General features: G+C 41.0%; 1 protein-coding gene across 1 annotated transcript in view; it reads left to right on the forward strand.

Annotated features, from left to right (window-relative positions):
* Positions 1-23,053, forward strand: part of DCDC1 (doublecortin domain containing 1) — a 413,925-nt gene that overhangs the window by 328,452 nt on the left and 62,420 nt on the right. The window contains exons 20-24 of the mRNA XM_054028326.1: positions 7,129-7,252; positions 10,263-10,444; positions 14,584-14,694; positions 15,789-15,888; positions 17,445-17,580. Of these exons, the coding sequence (XP_053884301.1) occupies positions 7,129-7,252; positions 10,263-10,444; positions 14,584-14,694; positions 15,789-15,888; positions 17,445-17,580 (653 nt within the window). The remainder of the gene's footprint in view (positions 1-7,128; positions 7,253-10,262; positions 10,445-14,583; positions 14,695-15,788; positions 15,889-17,444; positions 17,581-23,053) is intronic.

Here is a 23,053-nt window from a genome sequence, read left to right on the forward strand (position 1 = left end):
GTTACGTGCCACTCCATCCCCCACCCCATTTCTGCAAGTGCAGAGCTGCCCAGCTGAAGGAGGCTGCCTCTGGGCTCCCCTGACTCTGTAGCTGAACGCCACCTCCTGGGTCCTAGTGCCAGTTGTGTTTCCCTTCTGTGTGCTGGGAGCCTTCCTGTTTTTTGTGCAACAGTGAGTGCCCATGGTGGGGCCAGGTAAGAGGGGAGAATGAGGGAAGGAAGGTGAAGGGGTGGGGGGAAGAGGTAGTGGGGAAGGAAGGGGGTGGAATAGGGCAGGGGAGGGGAATGTGGAAGTGAGGGAGGCAGGGATGGGGAGGGAGAAGAAAAGGGGATAGGGGAATCGCAGGGGGAAGTGGTAGCCTTGCATGCAGCATCTCCTCAGCAGCAGCTGGGGCTCCCCCATTAAGCTGGCCCATCAAACCCTCATGCTGACAAGCCCTACCCCATCATACACCTGGATCCCTCTAATGAGCCCCCCAAACTCAGACCCCAACCCCACTGATGCCCAAATTGCTGCACCTGGACCCCCACCCCATCAAGTCCCTACACCCAGACTCCCCCACCGAGCCCCATCTTCCCACACCCAGACCCCCCTGGCTGAGTCCCAACCACCTTCACCTGGATCCCCTGCAAAGTCCCATTGCCCCTGCACCCAAAACTAGGGTTACCATATTCAAACATTTAAAAAAGAGGACACTCCACGGGGCCCCGGTCCCACCCCCGGCCCGGCCCCAACTCCGCCCCTGGCCCCGCCCCAACCCCGCCCCTTCTCCAACCCCTTCCCCAAAGTCCCTGCCCCAACTCTGCCCCCTCCTCTGAGCACCCCGCATTCCCCCTCCTCCCTCCCGCTCTGATCTTGGTTGGGGGTTGCTAAGTGCTTCCCTGCTCCCCACTCGCCCTGCAGTCCCTGCACCCCCCTGCCCCTGCAGCCTCTGTGACCCCTGCTCCCCACTCGCCCTGCAGCCCCTGCACCCCCTCCACTCCTGCAGCCTCTGCGTCCCTGCACCCCTTACCCCTGCAGCCTCTATGCCCCTGCCTGCCCTGCTCCTCCTCGCCCTGCAGCCTCTGCGCCCCCCGCCTGCCCTGCCCCTGCAGCCTCTATGCCCCTGCCTGCCCTGCTCCTCCTTGCCCTGCAGCCTCTGCACCCCCCCATCCCTGCAGCCTCTGTGCCCCCTGCCTGCCCTGCCCCTGCAGCCTCTATGCCCCTGCCTGCCCTGCTCCTCCTCGCCCTGCAGCCTCTGCACCCCCCACCTGTCCCTACACCCCCCTACCCCTGCAGCCTCTATGACCCGGCCTGCCCTGCCCCTGTAGCCTCTATGCCCCTGCCTGCCCTGATCCTCCTCGCCCTGCAGCCTCTGCTCCCCCACTCATCCGGCAGAGGGAGAGCTGCGGGCTCCATGTGGACTCAAACACTGTTCTGTGCTGCTCTGCGGGGGAGGAGGGAGCGGGGAGGGGGAGGGACTCTGGCTGCTAGAGGCCCCAGTGGCTGCAAGCGGCTTTCAATCAGGTCCCACCATCCAATCAGCCGAGCCGTACTCTGCATGAGGGGAAGGGGGAAATCCTGGACATTTCTACTTGATTAGAAATCCCCCCCGGATGGCCATTTAACGCTGAAAAAGCCGGACAAGGTACTATTTAGCATAAACAAGTGTAGCAGAATCTGGCCCTGTACTCTGTGTGTTATAAGAGATAGGTTCAATGGGCCAAGATAAGAAGAAAAAATTATCTTGTAAATGTCTTTATTTTTAAAAGGCATACTTTGAGCATTTTTAGAATACAATTTTTAATGTTTTATTACAGTGGTTCCCAAGCTTTTTCCCCCGGGAATTCCTTTGGCATCTTACTAAGTGTCCTGGACCTCTGTCATTTCTGATACTATCAGAACAGCATCCCCACCCTCTGAGCATAGGAATGCCCCTGCCAGCATGACCTCTCACACATGGTGCGTGTGAGGTAACTGTGTGGAGTCCTCTTTGTGGAGGACTGTTGAGAACAAAATGGCATCCTCCATCTGGCAAAAGTGCCAGAACCCTATCTGGCACAATCTGGCCCTGGCTCAAGGGACGGACACCTGCATAAACCACACCCCCAAGAGTCCGGGGACCCCACTTTGGGAACCACTAGTTTATTATATATCATAATACCAAACATATATACTACTTAAAAAGTGTTATCACTATAATATACATGCCTTAGTGTACTGCCTAACTGACACAATTACAGGACTAGCTGCACCTCTTTCCCCTTCTTGTTCCTGTAAATTTTTCCTTACAAACTGCTATTAAACTCTAGGAAGGATTTCTGGAAAAATGCACCATAAAACCAATGATATAGCTGACATACATCAATGATATTTTCATTCTCTGGACAAATGAACTAAACTCCCTCATAGATTTCTGCCACAACTTCAACAACCACTACCCATTTATCAAACTCTCTGTAGAACACTTGCACATCAGCATCAACTTCCTTGACACCATGATCAGCTTCAATTACGGAGCAGACAACTATATACAAGAACTCCATGGATCACCACACTTACCTTCACAGATCCAGTAACCACCCTACACACCAAGAAATCTGTTGCCTACAGACAGGCACTCAGATACCACAAAATATGGAAAGTCCAAAATACATACGTTAACACACTTAAAGCCACCTTCACCAAACAAGGACACTCCACCAGAGAAGTAGATCACATCATGGAATGGGCCATCCAAATACCCCAAGAGAACCTGCTGCAGTACAGAAAAAAGCCCCCACGGACCGTACCATCCTAGTTGTCACCTACCACCCCACATTGAAACCTATACAGGATATCGTCAAACAGTTACAACCCATATTTGATGGGGACCACATCCTGAAAAAAATCTTTCCCAAATCCCCTCTTTTGCCTTTCAAAGTCTCCCAACCTTCCTGAGTCAGAAGCAAGCTCCCCACACACCAACTCAGTGTGGCACTAGACTGTGCCAGAACAATAGATGCACAACCTGCAGACATATCTCCACTGCTACAGTGATCAATAAGCCCCACAACTTTTAAGATCCAGGGCTCTTTCACATGCCTATCACAACATGTGGTGTACCTCATCTAATGCACTAAATGCCCCAACAACAACTATGTGGATAAGTAGAAGGGCTTAGCTGGGCTCATCCCTCTGCCAGTGCGGCGGGAGACCACACCGCCTTGTTATGTTCTCACCGTTCCTGGCGTGGCATCAGTCTGGTCGCAGGAGTCTCTCACAGGGGTGACCGAGGAGATGCCATAAAACAGTTATTCAGGTGGTGGGCGATGGCTCAGACAGGGCTGAGCAACAGTTCTACAATTACCAAGCCCAGGCCCTGGGTCAGGCCGGGGCGGCAATGAGTCTAAGGCTCAGGCCCTTAGGCAGGGGCTGAGCAGCAGTTTATAAGTAACAGGTTCAAGCCCTGGGTCAGGGCGGGGCAGCAAGGAGTCAGTGGCTTAAGCCCTCAGGCAGGGGCTGAGCTCAAACAGGTTAACAACAAGCCCAGGCTCTTGGCTCCAAAGGGCCTGGGAGAGGGGGAGACTGCCACCCACAAGATGGGTGGCAGTGGGGACGCAGGCCCTCCCACTCCACTGGGTCCCAACCCGGGGCCCTAGCAGTGGCAGAAGGCCTGCTGCTGAGTCAGTGGGGATCCTGGCTGCAATACACTGACATTGGCACTGACGGTGCCAGACTAGGGTCGGCTGCCCCCGGGCCACTTTCTAACTCCCCCTCTAGAGGTACCTGGGTCAGGACGGTATCCTCGGGGGGGTCAAACACCTTGGGTCCTCAGGGTAACTGGTGAGGGGTAGGCTTGGCAGTTCCTCTGGGTAACTGGCGAGGGGCAGGCTTGACAGCTCCTCCAGGTAACTGGCGAGGGGAAAGTTTGACAACTCCTCCGGGTAACTGTCAAGGTGCAGGCTTGGCAGCCCCTCTGGGTAACTGGCGAGGGGCAGGCTTGACAGCTCCTCCCGGTAACTGGCGAGGGGCAGGCTTGGCAGCTCCTCCGGGCTCTGGTCAGCGTCAGGTGTTGTTCGGGCGGGCCAGTCTTCAGGTCCACGGCCGGTTGCCAGGGTCTCCCAGCCGGGAGCTAGGCCGGAGGCATCTGGCCTCTCCAGCGGCTGCCCCCCGAGGGAGCTCTGGCCCCCTGCTTTTCTACTTCCTGTCCTGCACCTGACCCTCTGGGAGGCGGGCTTGGAGCTCCCTGGCCCCACTCACTCTGGTGTCTGGAGTGGCTCGCCCTCTCTGGGGCGGCGGGGGACCACACTGCCTCGTTACAGGATAAAATTACTGTGCTCACATAGACAATCACTATGCTCACACAGAAAAGTGATAAAAGACAAAAACACCATGTCACCTGTGGGCAAACACTTTTTACAAAATGATCACTCCATATTGACCTCTCAGTCTTCATCCTCAAAGGAACCTTTCACAAACATGAGCTTAGGAACTTAAATTCATAACTTTGCTAGACACTGAAGATCATGGACTCAATAGAGGTACAGGTTTTATGTCTCTTTACAACAATCTGTAACCCACTAACCTTCCTTTGTTCTGTGACTACAGAGGTGTTAATGGGCCACTTCTTTTTGAATGGTCCGTTACAAGGTGGTACCTCTTATGCTTAACAATCTTTTCCCAATGTGACACACTGGTTTTTTTTCCTAGACCTGAAGAACTCTATGTAGTTCAAAAGCTTGTTTCTTTCACTAACAGAAGATGGTCCAATAAAAGATATTCCCTCATCCACCTTGTCCCTCTCCTAAACCAATATCTTAATACAGTAGACATCCTAATAACCAGGTTAACATACAGTATTCACAAATTAATACAGAGCCGCTCCACATCCATCACACTAACATCTACAGTATGTTATTTAGTAAATTGTGTACATTTTCTATCCAAAGTCTCTATATATGCACAATACAAGCTTAAATACATATGCTGTTTGCTAAAATTTGGTGGGCCTGCTTCTTGGTTGCCCTGCACCTTCTGTAGTCATTAACATCAGTGTCAAGTGGGTATGAAACCCCACTATTATGAGTTGGTGTCATTTTACAACCACCTGACACTGATGTTAATTACTATAAAAGGTGCAAGGCAATGGCGGATCTGACCCTGAATATATTATACCAACTGAATTTTTTCATATACTATATATACTGTATGCACAATATAAACCCTTCTCCATGGCAGTGACATATATACCTTGAGTGGAGAATCGATTGCAGAGAGTATGTATGGTACTGAACTAAGATCACTTCTCATTCTTAATTTTTCTTAGAAATAGACAAGTAAGTTCTTAAAGGTTCAGCTTTTGTGTACTTATTAACTGGGGCCCTACACATTTTTGCAGCATCCACTTCTCCTACAGTGGTTTGCAAACATAATGGAACAAGCTCACTCTATTCTTGGTTGGTTCTTACAAAACCAAAACCAAACCGATTTCCTGAGTGCATTTTCTGTTATTTCCAGTTGCTCTGACTTACAAGTGATAGCCAAATATGAAAAAAACTGCATTCAGGAATTAAGACATTTCTCAGTTTTGGAAAACCAAAATGGGAATAAACAGAGCATGTCTGCAAATATGCAGTATTTTTTGGAGCGAAACTGTACAAGGGCTTCAGCTGTTTCTATGCAGGGTCTGGTGTCTCCCAGCTCTTCTGTAGCCATAGAACATTTGCTCTGCATTGCCACATTTCTATCTTTGTCATGGAGCTTTGAGAAAATATCAAATATGATGGTTATGTAAGTTTGTGTAACAAGTATACATGATCCTCTTATGTTGTTCTTTGAAATTTACCAGCTGAAATTGCTTTTATTATTTTTCTGTCATTTCATTTGCAAGTAGTCCATGGGTACATTTTAATCTCAGTGGTCTTGGTTTTAACCAGCAGTCCCAGTTAAACCCACAGGAGGGCCTGATTCCCATTCTGTTCATTCCGCTAATTCTTTCTAACGGCTCCTTTTGAAATGTAGAGTCTGTGTGCTGGAAACCACAGATAAACGATATTCTGTTTGGAAGATGTTGTGATATTCTGAAATATACAAGGGGGATTTTAGGAAATCTGCATTACGTTACAAAGAAGAAGAGGAAGACAATGAGGATTCACAACCTGTAAGGACTTGCAGAAATTCATGGAAAGCAAGGAAACTTCTTACTGATCCTGGCAGCTACAAAATACAAATTACTAAGAAAAAAAATATATATACTTAGTTTCTATTCTAAGGATTCTATTCAGGATGAATAATCAAGATTATAAATCAAAATCTTCTGTCATTTTAATAAATCTGGAATGCAAGTAAGCCATAGAAAGTTTTATGTTAAGATGTCCCATATCTATAGTTGGACAATATATTAGATATTATGGCTGAAATTCAGGAGAGCATCTCTATTCAGAAGAGTTATTTAAGTGTGTTCTTAAATTTAAGTATATGCATAAGTCAAATTGATGGGACTTAAGCACATTTGTCGATAAGCATGTGCTTAAGCCCCTTCTATATTGGGGCCTATATTTGTATATTTATAAAGGATTACTCCTTGATTTTTTCTCTTTTTAAATGAGCACCGTAATTACATTACATTCTGATGCTTGTAGATAGTTGTTAATGGCATTTTAACCTTGCAACTCATAGCTACTTATCATTTACTTCAATGTGGTATGTAACTAGGCACAATATGAAAACTACTTCAATGGCTAACATGGTGTGCATTCCATCACTCTCAACATTATGTATTGTCAAGGAACTATTCAAAGAGAAGGATTAAAACTCACATGAGAATTCCAGGCATTGATCCTGCAACTGAGTGCAACTGCACACAGTCAATTGCAGGATCATGGCCCAGTTTCAAAGCTCAAAAACCTATCTCTGACATGGGTCAAATCTGAACATTCTAAGATTTGGGGAAGTTCAGATTGAGAGATGCACTTCAAACCTCCAGGTTGAGGAGTTTTCTGCTCCAAGGTGTTAGCTCACCCATCTGAAGAGGTTGGATGCTCAAACCATATCCAGGATTTTGCTCTGCACCATCTCTGGAGAGAAAGTTGTAATTTAACTGCTCAAGAATTATTAACATTTGGAAGTGTAATTATAAAAAAAGAGATTCAACTTCATTTTTTTCAGATGGGCTATAAAGCATGAAGGGACAACTAAACCAGACCAGTGGAAACATTCCAAAGTGGAGAATCCGCTATGGAATAAGCTGACATACATGTGGCCTGTCCTTCCAAATGGAGAACTTAATGAGGTAATTTCATGCATTCAAGAAATTACAACACATGCAGTAGTTTGTTTAGTTTGCTAAATATCCACTGAAGCTGAACAGATGTGATATACTGGTCCAAGCATGCCATGCAAATTTTGGAAAAGAATAAATGAAAATAGATGCTGGTGCTAGTGCAAAAATGTCTGTTGTTTTAATGAATTATTGCAAATTGAATGGAACTTTAAGATTTGTTCTACCAGTCTTTAATTCTGAAACACCAATACTTTAATAGAACACAGTATCCATAGCAATGTGCAATTCAATGTTTAACTTTCCCTAGAAAAGGTAATATTAACTTTATTTTTTCTTTTGGCTTTTATATTTTCATGGTTGATGGTAGCAATACTCACCTATGAGTCAGTATTTGGCTGGCAGTAAAAGGGACATTGTCTGCACAAGCCTGGATTTTTCTCCTAGAGATTATTCCTTAGGTCATACTTCAAATCTGTAGTACTGTATGTACTTTCAATTTTTTTAAACGTTAGCTGGTTTTATTGGTATTCAGTTATCTTAAATGATAGCAGCATTTTTTGTTTGTTTGATTGTTTTGAAAAACAAACAAAGGCCCAGTTCTGCCACCTGTAACATGTAAATCAATGTGTCTAGTTATGGAGTAAGGTACTACTTAGAATGACTTAGTGTGGCAGAACTGGACTCTAAATGAAACAATATTCAGCCAGACTGGACCTAGACATAGCAGATTGTTTTTTTATTAATGAAAAATAAACTTCATCAGGAATTAAATTGAAAGATGTCTGTTCCTCTAAGTGAACATTATCTGTCAGGCTGCACAGTGCTGTTAGCCACCAGTGACTCTCATGAATTTGGTACAAGTGAATTAATATTGACAAAGCAAAAGTTGAAGATTCCATTCCCTCTGTTAAAATATACGAAAATCAGGATTTAAATCCTAGATTAGCAAAGGGAACTTTGAAGACAGGGGAAGGTATTTAAAGACTAAACTATTCAGAACTTTGTTAGATTTCAAACAGATTTTTTTTTTAAAAAACTACAATATTCACAGTATTTACCAATCAAGAAATTAAAGATGAGGCATCTGTTCTTAATGAAAGGCAGTATTTCTACTGTATTAAAACAGTTCAATATATATATATATATAGTGGAACTGGTGGACTATATATAGTACCAATTCCTATTTCAGTAACACCCAGCAGGTTATGGCCTGGGAAGGGATATTTCTTTTCCTTAAAAAAATAAATTAGGTAGGAAATTAAATGCCTAAAAATAGAGAATGCGGCATTAAATTGTGAGATCAAGCACTAAAATCATGGCATTCCAGCAGCTAAGTTTGCTCTAGCAACATTAACTTGCTGCACTGTACTTATGTTTCTGTAATGACTGACTCTTTGTTGCTCTCTCATTGTATCATCTCTGAAGTCCTCATTTGGTGGCCCTAATCTCAAATTAATCCAGATAACACTGGCTCTTTGTCAATTCTTGACCAGTGTGGGACCTTCTGGACCTCCTCCTTCTTTCGGTAATTAATTCAACAGCATGATCTCTGGGTCCTGCTGCTGCCTGCCACTATTGTCCTCTATTATAATCCTGGGGTGATCTCAGATGGGACCCACTAGTTACCCTGAATCTCCTGGGACCCCCAGCCCCACATAGGGGAGGGCCATGGCCACATGTAACCATGGCAGGCTTCTCTGCCAACTCTTTGCAACTGCTAATGAAGCATGAGAGGGAGGTCAGGTTGGAGGGGCAGGGTTTATATAACCTCCCCACCTCAGCTGCACAAGGATAAATGACTTATTGAACCCCACCAACTCAGCTGATACTGTCAGTCCAGAAAAGGCCTCCCTCTTCCTCCATGCTGCACTCAAATTGCAGCTTGTGGCCACTGGAGATCTGCAGACATCAGGCAGGTCACATGGTGCTGGTTCCTCTTCCTTGTTTTTTACAGCTCTGCTTCTTCAGGTGGCTAGGTTCTTAATTGGGAAAAAAAAAAAAGTCTGGATGCCCCAAGAGGTAACTGGAAACAAAGAAGAGAGACAACTTAGCACCCTGCCCTGTGGCCACTACCACATAGAATAAGAGCAGTATCTCTCAAGTATGGCACTCCTGAGCATCAACGATCAGTCAGGAGCTGCCCATCGGAGAGAAATCAGGTGTCAATAATGGAAATTGAAAGGAATATCTAGGGGAAGAGGGAACTAGGTAGCTGGGCAGCATATCCAGGAGATCAAAGGGGAAAAGTAGGAACAAAATAACGTGGGAGGAAGAGAGGAAGTGAAGATCAAAAGGAGACAGTGTGATTAATAAAGGGGAAAAACACTTATTCCTAGACATTTTCCTAATAATACTTTCCCATTGAAGTGATTGTTGTAGTTGTTACAAGGATATTGTGCAATCACATGGAGATTTTCCATGAGATAGTATAGGCCCTGATCCTGAAGAGACTTACATGTGTGCTTATTTTAACTATTACAACCTAATGGGACTACTCACAGTAAGAAAGTTAAGCACATTCATACGTGTTTACAAGATCAGGACCATAGTTATTAAGATGTGTTCTATACGGTGGAAAAATAATAAAAACTCCTACTTTAACACAATCCCTCCTTCCCAAACTACAGAGTAGCTTTGGTCATTCATGTCTGAGGTTTATTATATACTGATGAAGGGCATCTGATTCAGACTATTGACAGACTCCAGCATACTTTCTCCCTTTCTTTGTTCCACTGAGAACTCTGAGGATTTTGTCGTTTTTTCCCTTCCAAGATTGAGAAGCCAGAACTCCATAGTTGCATAAGTGCTTTTGGAAATATTTCATTTTGTCTGTCTTTCCATCTATCTAGGTTCTTATACCTCAGCCATCACTGTGGTACCTTAACTTTACTAAGGTTAACTTTAAAAACATTTAAATGGTTTGTGCAACAAAATAAAAACCAAAATAACAAAATTCTTGCTGGATTAAACTCAATTACATGTATTAAACTCAATTAATATTTTGCTATTTTATTTAAAGGATTTTGACTGGCCAATTGAGGGATTGCTGGTTCCAAACAGTCCTTCACTTAAGAAACCAGCTGGCAGGAAGTCAGATTGGTATATACCTGTGAGACTGAGGGCTTTGCACAATGGAGACAGGGACAAAAGCAAGGCTATCACCATCATTGGACCTGATGTTACAAATATGCTAAACAGACAGTAAGGAAATAGCAATTTATTTTAATAATGTCATAAACTAAATAATTTCTTAAGATATATGGTTCACTTTAACTTGCGTATATCTCTAATTAGAATAACTTTACAATGTGTTACTAATAATTTAACCAAGAATTTATGCAAAAGTTACAGTGCAGTATCCCAAAACTTTGAAATAGTAAAGAAAAAATTCACACACTCTTTATTAATTAATTCAGACTAATTTATGCTGAGAATTCTTCTTTGGTCATTAACCTATGATGTGTGACCTTAAATTGTCAAAGGCCTGCTTGCTCAAGGTCTGTTGCTGACAGTACATTATGCTGCTGTGCAGGGAGACCCAAGTTTATTAGCAGCTTCTTTTCGTTGAAGCCAGAATGCAAGACTGAGCTTATACATTCCTTATCTGGGAAGGTGCAAGCCACACTGATGTTTTAGAAGTTCCTGCTTTATGACTGGGTAGGTTATGGAAAGCGACACAGCAAGATTCTCCACCTCACACTAATAGATGAGAGCCTCTGCTTCTGTCAATTGGCATAGGTTCATTGATGTCAGAAGAGTTACACTGAGTGACACCAGCTGAAAATCTGGCTCATGTGTTTCTACCCTGACCCAGTAAAACCAGCTCTAGGAATTGTAGAGGCTAGCTCTGGCATGTAACCTATGAAATCTTTGATCTCTCCACCTCAACAGCTACCAGGACACACATTGTCAAAGTATTTTTAGTATGTTGACATCGATTAGCTTGGAAATTAACTGAAACCTTCAATGCATTTCATGTAGAATAGGCTCCTGAACAACTAGATTTGAAGCAGTAGTCTAGAAATGAAAGGCTGTTTGCCTTTCCCTATCTTCTGGAAAAACAGACAAACCACCTTTGTCTTGCCATCTTGATCAAAGTTAAGACCAAGACCACATGATAGTGGTTCTATCCAAGTAGTAGTGAGAAAAGTGGAGAATGACTGAATAGAGGTCCATACTGAAGGGTTTTCTCTGGATCATCATTTGAAATGAACCCAGAATGGCAGAGGAAATTTGAAAGCATGGGGAAGTATTGATAAAAATGTCTGCGGGGGGGGGGGGGGGGGAGAGTTACCAGTATTTATCATGAGATAGTTACCTTTGTTGACATTTACTTTGTCATGAAACAATTAATTCTCTGACATAGCAAGTGATTTCATGATGACCACATCTTCGTTGGATGTAGTTGTATAAGTCTCGTGTCGTGAAAATCTGCAGTCAGCTATTCAAATGATTGTTTAGCGCTGAAATAGTTATTTAAAAATGCTTTTTAGGAAAATACTGAAAAAATATCTTTGCTTTCTAATATGTATATGAATAAAATGTCTTGAAACAATACAAATTATATTTGGTAAAAAGAACATAATTTTTATTTTCATTTTATATGACAAAAGAATAGTAATTCATAACTCATTTAAAAGCTTTGATATAAAGAATAAGTTAAATACATTGTTTCTCATATTGTTAGCAAAGATGTTACCTTTTGACCTTTCTTTTTGAGGTTTTTAGAACATTTGATGCTTCTGATAATAGTTTAATATTATTTTCTTCACATTGATTAAATATAGTTCATACATCACTGAACAATGAGTAATATTCAGATAGACTGTCCACTGAGTTGCCTTAAAAAATGATAAAGTAAAAAATTAATTTTCAAAGTAAAGTCAAGCCTGAAATTGAAATCTTTGAGGCATACATTTCATAATTAGTTCATTCTACTATATCTAAAATGTGAGTATAGTGCTCTTAAAATAATTCAGATCTTTTTTACATAGAAAGTTAATGAATAGTCCTAAATTTCTGACTTTTTTATTTTTTACCCTTTCTGAAATCATCTCTGAAGCTCTACCAAAGTGCTTACTTTTTATGAAGTTGTTGAATTAGGTCATTTGAAATAGAAAAACTGGTCATCACAACCACTGAAGTCAATGGGACTTAGGGTTAAGTATGTGCAAAAACATTTGCATGGTCAGGGGCCTGGTCGCCATACAATATATTGTTGTCATTTTATGCTAATGTCCTATGTGGTCCTTCCTTCACAAGGCATTGATACTAGATAATGTGTCATTCTTATTTTGAACCAGATGCTTTGCCAAACACTAACGTTTAATGTGTTTTGAAATTATGGCAACATTTTGCCCAATGTAAAGTATTAGAACTTTGCTTTAAAATATTTTGAATGTCTCGTTTAACTTGTAAAATGCCGAGAAAAAAACTATGCATCCTCAGAGTTCTACACTAAGGGAGTGGAACTGAGAAGACAGGCTCCAGTCTTTGCCTCATCTCCCTTTATTAGCTCTATGACAAGCACCACAAGACCTTACTTTCCCCAAATAGGCAGAGAGCTTCATGCTTCCCACCCATTTCTATCTGCCATTTCACTTTACTGGCTTCTTCTCCACTTCAGGCCTCACCTCATGATATGGCTCACCTGCCACCCCCCACCCCGACCCCCACCTTGAGAGGTGAAGGAGGTACTTTCCAGCAAGGGAAAGAGATCAAAATTAGCTCTTTTTAAGTTTCCTGACTTGTCCTGCCTATCAGCAGCCAGAAACTTCTCTCCTCCTCAGCCTAGTGCTTTCTAGTCAATCCACAAACTACATTAGGAAACTGGAAATCTAAACATCTAGAAATTAATTAATGTCCTCAAAGTTTGCCACTAGGTTCATTAACTTATGCTCACATCAATAGATAACTCAGGGTATTTCAGACTGTTAGGTGATCTGACATATGTAAATATTATAAATACTGTGTGTAAACAATGGATGGAAGCAAAGAATGAATCTTTCAGAGCAGGAACCTGCCTTCTTATATTCTGGCAAAGCCACTGAACAACTATGGCAATGTATAAATAATAATATTGCGCTGTATTTTCTGCCTCAACTAAATTTCATTGTTTGTGTGCATTTATTCTGAATCAAACACACTATTAGTTAACCATGGATTCTGTGGTTGAATAAATCTAACTATTTTAAGAGTGATCTGTAATATGAGTTGCCCTCCTGCTGAGGAGCCTCCATTTGTTGTAAAATGACCCAAATTACTTTTATTGATTGGCTGATTCTTTATGTGATATGGCTAAGCTTCTAGTATTCATGCACACACCCCTATACAGTGGACTCCATTATTTATTTTACTATTTTGATTGATAGCAAAATAAAAAGCATATCCTGCATAATAGACCTCATCATTTACTGATAGTTACCACACTAGAGATACTGCAGTAATTCCCTATGATTACAATAGGAAATAATACGGTAATAAAGAAATAATAAAGTAATAATGGCATTATGGTAATTTGGTAAATGTTGATATTTTCATGGTGACAGTTTTACCTAACACATGCTCCATGAGCTAGCAGAAATGCTCACAGATACAGATATTCTTCCTGCAGTCTCTGTCTTTTATTGGCAAAAATGGATGTTAAATTCAAATGTGTTGGGACCAATTTAAGTTCAGGTGCAAGCAAGTAAGCATGACTCCATTGAAGTCAATTAAGTTGTGCCTATTTATATTGGACTAAATCTAGTTAATGATTTACAAATTTTCTCACATTAAAATGCTGTCTAAGCCTTTTGGGGTTTGTTGTCATCTCCACTTATAAGATTTAGGGCATAAATCCCCATGAAATGAGAACAGATCAATATTAGACATATTGGGATTTTACACAAGAAAATACTAAGTTAGCAATTCAGTTCAGGGTAGATTTTGATCTCAGATACACCAGTGTTAATTTGTAGTAACTCTGCTGATGTTTAGATTTACATTGTTGTAACAGAGACTGGATTCTGGATCCTAAAGTTAACCTTTGCTTATAAACCACTGATATTGTACTCTGACAAATTCAAATGCTCTCAGATTGTAGTATGCAATAAAGCTTTGCATTTGATTGGCAACCATGTATAAAAATCCAGTTTTCACAAACGTGTGACTAAGTTAATTGTAAAACTTGCCAAATTAGATACATAGGGATGTTTTATTTTTCCATGTAAAGAGTGCTCCTGACACTGAAAAACGCACACGTGGATCCTTTCACACTTTTGAGTCTCTTGACCAGACTGCACTTGCGTAACTAAGAGTTTGCACACTGTGCCAATTAAAAATGTATTCATTTGGTTTAGAAATATTCATCCTGAAAAGAAACAGAAAACAAAGGAGAACCAGAAAATGCACCCTGATGAAGAGCCTGGAATGGAAATATACAAGATAGAATTTCAGCACTTTTTGGACAAGTAAACATTCAAATGCATATATTCTTTTCCATTAATATATTGATATCCCTGTCATACTGGAATTGTCTTTAGAGAAGTTATACCAGAAATAGATTTGGCCTGTTGTAAATACATTTTATAAATTAAATGAAAGCCAGATAATTTTCTATGAAATCTATCACCTGGGGCACAATAACTCCTTGTTATCTGTATTTAAAACTTGTTAATGTGCATATTTATACTAAAAATGAAGACAATACCATGTAGACATTTTTGAGTGTGATATCCATTTCTATTCAGAAGTCTGAACATGTCCCAAACCTCATTGTTTATATCTATAGTTTATGTCCCAGAACCTACTCAGGAAAAGAGTAGTGTCACTATTGTAGTTCACTTTAAAATCATCTAATACAATTGCTTTATGTGTTTTCATTCATATACTTTTATTTCTAAATAACCCTATAAAAGGTAATGGTTACAGTGGTTTTCATTAAAGGTGACAACATGTCATTTTAAAAAACATTAGTAGTAAGCACATAAGCCCCAGTTTAGGAAAGCTCTTAAGTCCATCCCTGTTCAGGACTACATTTCAGTATGTGCTTAAGTGCTGTACTAAATCAGGGCCAGAGGACAAGATCTTAAGGCCATTCAAGACAATAGTAGTATTCCCATTGACTTGAATGGATTTTGAATCATAGCAGTATAAAGGAGAGATGTTAGTTGAAAACATAGAAAATACATTTTATGTTGCCATTTTAATGGGAAAAATTAAAGCAAGACTCATTGGAGTATATTCTTATCTCATAGTTCAATAATTTAATATGATACACCTATTAAAATTAGCAGGAATTTGGTAGCAAGTGTCATCAGGTTGAGTACTTCCCTCATTATCCTGTGGCTAAGTCAGCTAAAAGTACCTACGTTCTAAAAGTGCTAAGTTTATTGTCAGTGCTTAACCATATGCGTAATAACATGTTTTTACATTTGCAAATATTCTTTATAATTGAAAAAATTTAAAAGGATATATACAGAACTTGAATGATTACAGTATCTGTACTATAATGTCCCCATATCCAGCATATGTAAAAGGGTATGTCTGTTTTCCATTATTAAAGATGTACTACCATGTTGAATTTACCTACTGCTGCTCGAAGATTATTCACTGAAAAAGGCGTGGAAGTCTTTCTTTTGAAAGACCTTGAGAGAGATCAGCTGGTAAGAAAGATTTTATAAGATGGCAACTCAAGTAACAATATTAATTCAGAATGCTGTGTTCCTGTACAGTGGGGACACTAGCTTACATTAACTCTTTGTTTGTGTGTGCTATGGCATACAGTGGGCCCAGTGTAGCAGCATTTGATTCAGTGGCTGACTCTACTCACTTCTTTCTCCCCTTCCCCACTCATTAAGGCATCATCACCACTTGTGGATTAATAAACAACAATTAAACAATGATCTCGGTTTTTAACAAATTAAAGTAATCCATGCAGTCAAAAATACAGAAACTACAGAAACCCCATTTCCCAAAAACATACCTTTATCTCATACCATCTGAGATAATTGCCATTATGACCAATGTCTGTTCATATTGTCTCTGGACCTGCAAGCCAAAAGAACTGGCTTTTACTTAAGAGTGTTACCTGGCTTTTACCTGAGGACTGAGGGTTTTGTTACCTGGCTTTTACCTTGGAGTGTTTCCATTGTCAAAGCACTTTCTAATGGGAAAACCAAAGTAGAACAGCACCTTGTAGGATGGCATCTTTAGATGCATTGTTACATTGTCAAGATGGTAGATTTCTACCCTATTTGACTATTTGATGCTGGCTTCCTATTGAATTCATGTTTTTTTTAAATTGTGTTTAAAATAATGTTACTGATTTTTCATTATATAATTCTGATAACTTCATTGGATGTAATTATCAGAATCTCCTCCATATTTTAGACTATTGTTTTAAAGTATTTCTAGACTAGGGAAATCCTAGGTATAACTCCCTTTGACTTCAGTAGGGCCAGAATTTCATCGTAGATATTAAACCTGTAAGGGAATCTGAACCCCTGCACCTGTGCAGACTCCTGTAGCTGCAAGGTCAATATTAACAGGTTCTGATGAAAAATTGGGACCTTAGTTTGCTTAATAAAATGCAGCCCCAGTCAATGAAGTACCATGAAAATGGCAGTGTCCTTTAAAACACCTAACAGACCTAAGCAATGAATGGAAATTCTGAAATAGTGCCAGGGATTTCTGAAAACTGCTTTGAAATTGTGTTTTCTTGGTGTGTGTGTGTGTGTGCGTTTGTGTGTGTGTGTGTGTGTGTGTGTGTGAGAGAGAGAGAGAGAGAGAGAGAGAGAGTCTATTAGGTGTCTAAGGTAGAATAATTAAGCACTAGTGGTTTCTTGTATGTCCACAGTGCCATATGTCCTTGACTTGAATATACTCTATAAATCCAGATGTACTGACAAATTTAAAATGTCTTTTAAACTTGAAAGCATAATTTTTGACATCTTGTTTTTAAGACAAATTGTCCTCTCCTTTTTAATTCAACATTTAATGTAAAAGAACTACTTTTCAATTACCTTGATTGTTAAATTTCACTGATATTTTAAAAATATCTGTATTATTAATATTATTTTATTTTTACTATGGGAACCAGGTGATAAGTGAACTATTATTAGTATGTTTTCACAGTCATAATTATATTATGTATTGAACATAGTATTTGATATCGCCTCATGTGAATGTGAAGCTAATAAATAAGTTGTCTTTGTTACAGGTCTATGTGTCATGTGGAGAACCGTGGATTGATCCACACTTGACTATGGCTCAGCACAAAAAACGTCTCCTACTCAGTAATTTAGCGTCAGATATATCTGCAATTCATGCCTACTGTATCATGCGTAACCCTGAAAGTAAGCATTTTGTTATTTTAGCTCATTATTGCACTTGGGAATTATTGTCTCAATGTGTCCTCATAATATTTTGGGGGAAATAGACATTTTTACACAAAAGCAGCTGAGTGTTAAAATCAGTATTGCAGGTGTAGATGAGAGAAATAATTTCCACTTGTATATATAAGGATCTCAGAGCAATCAACAAACGTTAAATAAGAGAGTAGTAGTATGCCCATTTTAGAAATGTGTAAATTGAGGTAGAATGAGGTTATATGGTTTGTGTAAGGCATAGTCAGTGCAAGTCAGTGGCACAGCCGAGATTAGAACCCAGTAGTCCTGTATTCCCAGTCCCCAATTCTATATACTGAGGTATACGCTCAGAATAACCATCTATAGAGAAAGACACAGATAATTTTACTTTTATTCATAGGAGTTTATGGACAATAAAGTCCATCATGAAAGAAAAATCAAAGTAATTCACATGCCCATCGAAAATTAGTGTAAGAAACTATTTTGCATGTTGGCTAATCCTTTCTGCCCTCTCCAATACTGGAACTATTGATTGGATCACTACCAATAGAAGTAGCCTTTCTCCCACTCCACTTGAAAATATTGAGGTTCTCCCACCCACTTGCCCATCAGTGGTTTAATCTTTCTTTTCTAAGTACCTAGTCATGTAAACCAGTGTTTTCTACAGTAGTCTCCATACGTGGCACATGTATTTGTACTTTCCGTCTCATTTGATTGCCAGTGTTTATGTAGGATATCCAGTTTGTGTGGATATTAACTTCCCCTGTAGGCATGATCTGCTTGCATAGTTGTGATTGTCTGAAATGTGTACTTGTTTCCGAATTTGGATACTAGCAAAGCTTTGGAAGTTGTGTATTGCTGCAGGAATTAGATCAGCATTGGTGGGGTTAAATTACAGGAGGGATTTGTGGAGTTTAGATAATATACTCACCAGGCCATGCCACTAGGGGTTGGATCCAACGGAAATCCAATATCTGCACAAAATTTGGAGGTATCCCATGGAGTACCATACATAGGATTACAGGCGTGTTCAGACCAGGACTGGCTGCCCTGTTTGTGACAGGGTCTTTAAGTTCAATGATAAAACTACAGCATCCTTGGCCACTTTAAACACTAAAGGGAAACCATCTTCATTGGTGTCTGCTCTTGGCAATACATATTTAATATTAATGTAAAGAGAGCCAAATATTAATTAATAAATAAAAATTAATTATTAATTATTATGATAAGACATCCATATAGGATTAACATCACGTAATAGAAATATATGCACTACATAGTGCATAAAGATCATATTCTCCAAAGCCTTACCCATGCAAACAGTATGAGCAGTACCAATGATGCCTCACGTGATTAAGAGTTTGCAGGAATAGATTCTATCTAAACAATAACTATAATTATAGTTAATAACTATAGATCAGGAACCAACTGGTATCTAATTAATAATCAAGAATTGTCATACCTTATTAAACAGAAAGCTAAGCATACTTTACATACAGTGTAATAACATCTTCGCAAAAAGTGTACAGAAGTTATTAGCAAATAACATGTCTTTGAAAAAAGTAATTTTAACATATATCTAAAACACCAGTGTATAAGTTAAGCCTTCTGTGTGTATTAACTTTCTCAAGTATTCCCTTTCAGGGTGGTGTGGAACTGATGCATGTCCCCCAACTCAGACCAACCTCTTCCCCAAACATAGATCCACCATACTGCAGAGGTGACTGATCCTTCTCTGCTAATTCATAAAGCAGCCCAAAGTTCTGACTTTTAAAGATTTAGTTCATTTTTTCAGATAAAAATATTACCCATTTCTCAGGATCAATCCCTGCATCAGCTCTGAAACACAGGGCCCTATGTTAAATAAAGAGCAATATCCACATTAGTAGTTTGCTATTGTGTTTACATAAGGCCAACAGGGTCTCAAACCTGCAGAGCTGGTAGGCAGTAGACCACACCATACTATCACCCAACAGCAACTGTAAGTAGTTTGTGCTCCACTACTCATGACCATCTGAGGGCACAGACCATTGGAAGTCCCACTTCAAGAGGTCAAACAGGCAGCAGCCTCATGGCTCCTGGTAAACTCCCTGCCCTATATAAACCTAAGGGGCATTCAGGCAGTGTCCAGGCAACAGAGTGTATTTCCTATAGCTGCCATGACTGGTCCTGGTCCCTGTTCTTGAATGCCTGGCTTTGACCTTGCCTCCTAACCAGACCCTGAAATGTGACTTGGACTCTGATCCTTGGTATATACCCCTGCCTGGAACTTGACTACAGATTCCTCTTCTACTGTTAGCCTCAGGTTTGATCCTCCTCTGACCCAGTCCCAGCTGCCCAAGTCAGGATGCTGACATTTCAGAGCCAAAAATATTTAGACATTAAGCAAATACATAGTTTGTTCCAAATCTTTATTTATTTTTAAATATTGATAAAAATAAGTTGATAGGCTGAAAGGGGAACTAATAACTCGTGCAATATGTATGATGTATAGATGTTCTATGTGGCATAAAGCAACAGAGGGTCCTGTGGCACCTTGCATCTGAAGAAGTGAGGTTCTTACCCACAAAAGCTTATGCTCCCAATACTTCTGTTAGTCTTAAAGGTGCCTCAGGACCCTCTGTTGCTTTTTACAGATTCAGACTAACACGGCTACCCCTCTGATACTATGTGGCATAGTTATATTGCTACCATGGGACTGCAGGAAAATGGGGATCCTTGTACTCTGCCATAATGAATATGCCTTTTTTCCTTTTATAAAAATAACTCTCATCTGTGGGAAAAAAATGTTTCACTGTATGAATGAGGGTAAGTCTCTGTTTTACAATATAGAGGAGAAATAGTTACTAAAAAGTAATCTTAATACCTATGAACCATTGAAGTAGTAAACAGAGTGGTGTATTGAGTGCTTAACGCAAAAGAACTGAAAGCTAAAAGATCAGAATTCTACTCTCAGTTGTGCCACTGTCTTGCAGTGTGAATTTGGACAAGTCACTTAATCTGCCTGTGGCTTGGTTCCCTATCTGTGAAATAAATACTTATTTCCCTCACAGGTATTGTGTGAGACTTAACTGATTAATGTTTCTAAATTATTTGAGATCCTTGGGTGGAAAGTGCTACAGAAGTGCTACGCCCTTGATGTATGTGGAACTCTCATTATCAGTAAAGAAACCAATAGATAGACAATGCTTTACAGAGTTAAGGATACAGTTACAAAGTTATAATGAAAAAGTATAGCAGAGAGAGACAAATTAAGAGACAGTGGGATGGGGTCTACAAATCTGCACACAAAATACAGGCAGGAAGGGGTTAAGAATCCTCCCAGTCTGCCCACACCAAAACTAGCCACACTCTGGCTCAACTGTGAGAAATGGAAAGAGACACCCCCAGCTGCTGTAGCTAATGGGGGCAAGCCCAAGTATAAAAAGGGAAGAAGCAGAAGCAAGGGGTAGAAGAGGTTTAAGGAAACAATAAAAATCTGCCAGAGGATCTCGCATCAGGCTGCCTCTGTGAGACTTATACAGTAACTCCTCACCTAACGTTGTAGTTATGTTCCTGAAAAATGCAACTTTAAGCGAAACGATGTTAAGCGAATCCAATTTCCCCATAAGAATTAATGTAAATGGGTGTGTATATATGTACACACACACACACACACACAGAGTATAAGTTTTAAACAAACAATTTAATGCTGGTACCCAGTGATGATGATTGTGAAGCTTGGTTGAGGTGGAGGAGTCAGAGGGTGGGATATTTCCATTACTGCTAAATGATGAACTAGCAATTGGCTGAGCCCTCAAGGGTTAACTCTCTCACTCTGCAAGGCAGCAGGAATGGAGGGAGAGGAGACATCGCAGACAGAGACACACAGGATATGTGTGAGAGAGAGATATGCGCATTTCCCTTTTAAGTACATTGCCTTGTTAATTAGATCAGCTTGCTGAGACCACAGCTGCTGCAAGCTCCCTCCGTCCTGAGCCCTGGTGTGTCCCCTGCTCTATGGAAGATGGGGTAAGTGGGGTGCAGGAGCAGGGTGGAGGGGGACACCCTGACATTAGCCCCCCTCTTCCTTCCCTCCCCCCGGCACAGCAAGCAGGAGTCTTGGGAAGCAGCTCCAAGGAAGAGGGCAGGAGCAGCACATGGCAGTGGGGGGAGGGACAGCTGAACTGCAGGCAGCTGCTGCACAAGGAACTTAGGGGAGCAGGGAGCTGATAGGGGGCTGCCGGTCCACCCTGGTTCCAAGCCCCCACCAGCTAGCTGCAATGGGCTGCTCTTCCTGCAAGCAGTTGACAAAGCAGATGGCTGCCAAATGACCTTAGAAGGGAGCATTGCACAACTATAAACGAGCATGTTCCTTAATTGATCAGCAAGGTAACAATGAAACAACATTAACCAGGTGCAAGTAATGGAAATTTTCAGAGGCAGGTATAAAACAGTGTGGAGATAACGAGGTTAGTTCAATCAGGGAGGGTGAGGTGCTCTGCTAGCAGTTGAGGTGTGAACACCAAGGGAGGAGAAACTGCTTCGGTAGTTGGATAGCCATTCACAGTCTTTGTTTAATCCTGATCTGATGGTGTCAAATTTGCAAATGAACTGGAGCTCAGCAGTTTCTCTTTGGAGTCTGGTCCTGAAGTTTTTTTGCTGTAAGATGGCTACTTTTACATCTGCTATTGTGTGGCCAGGGAGGTTGAAGTGTTCTCCTACAGGCTTTTGTATATTGCCATTCCTGATATCTGACTTGTGTCCATTTATCCTCTTGCGTAGTGACTGTCCAGTTTAGCCAATGTACATAGCAGAGGGGCATTGCTGGCACATGATGGCATATATAACATTGGTGGACATGCAGGTGAATGAGCCGATGATGTTGTAGCTGATCTGGTTAGGTCCTGTGATGGTGTTGCTGGTGTAGATATGTGGGCAGAGTTGGCATCGAGGTTTGTTGCATGGCCACACAATAGCAGATGTAAAGGTAGCCATCTTACAGCAAAAAAACTTCAGGACCAGACTCCAAAGAGAAACTGCTGAGCTCCAGTTCATTTGCAAATTTGACACCATCAGATCAGGATTAAACAAAAACTGTGAATGGCTATCCAACTACAGAAGCAGTTTCTCCTCCCTTGGTGTTCACACCTCAACTGCTAGCAGACCACCTCACCCTCCCTGACTGAACTAACCTCGTTATCTCCATACTGATTTATACCTGCCTCTGGAAATTTCCATTACTTGCATCTGAAGAAGTGAGGTTCTTACCCACGAAAGCTTATGCTCCCAATACTTCTGTTAGTCTTAAAGGTGCCACAGGACCCTCTGTTGCTTTTTACAGATTCAGACTAACACAGCTACCCCTCTGGAACATTAACCGGGACGACTTTAAGTGAGGAGTTACTGTAAATCCTTGGAGACCCCAGAAGAATAGGTGGAGATGAAATCCCTGAGAACTAAGGGCTTTTTTTAACTTGTT

The sequence above is a fragment of the Malaclemys terrapin genome, chromosome 4 (genome assembly GCF_027887155.1).
Source record: "Malaclemys terrapin pileata isolate rMalTer1 chromosome 4, rMalTer1.hap1, whole genome shotgun sequence".
NCBI classification, from domain to species: Eukaryota; Metazoa; Chordata; order Testudines; family Emydidae; genus Malaclemys; species Malaclemys terrapin.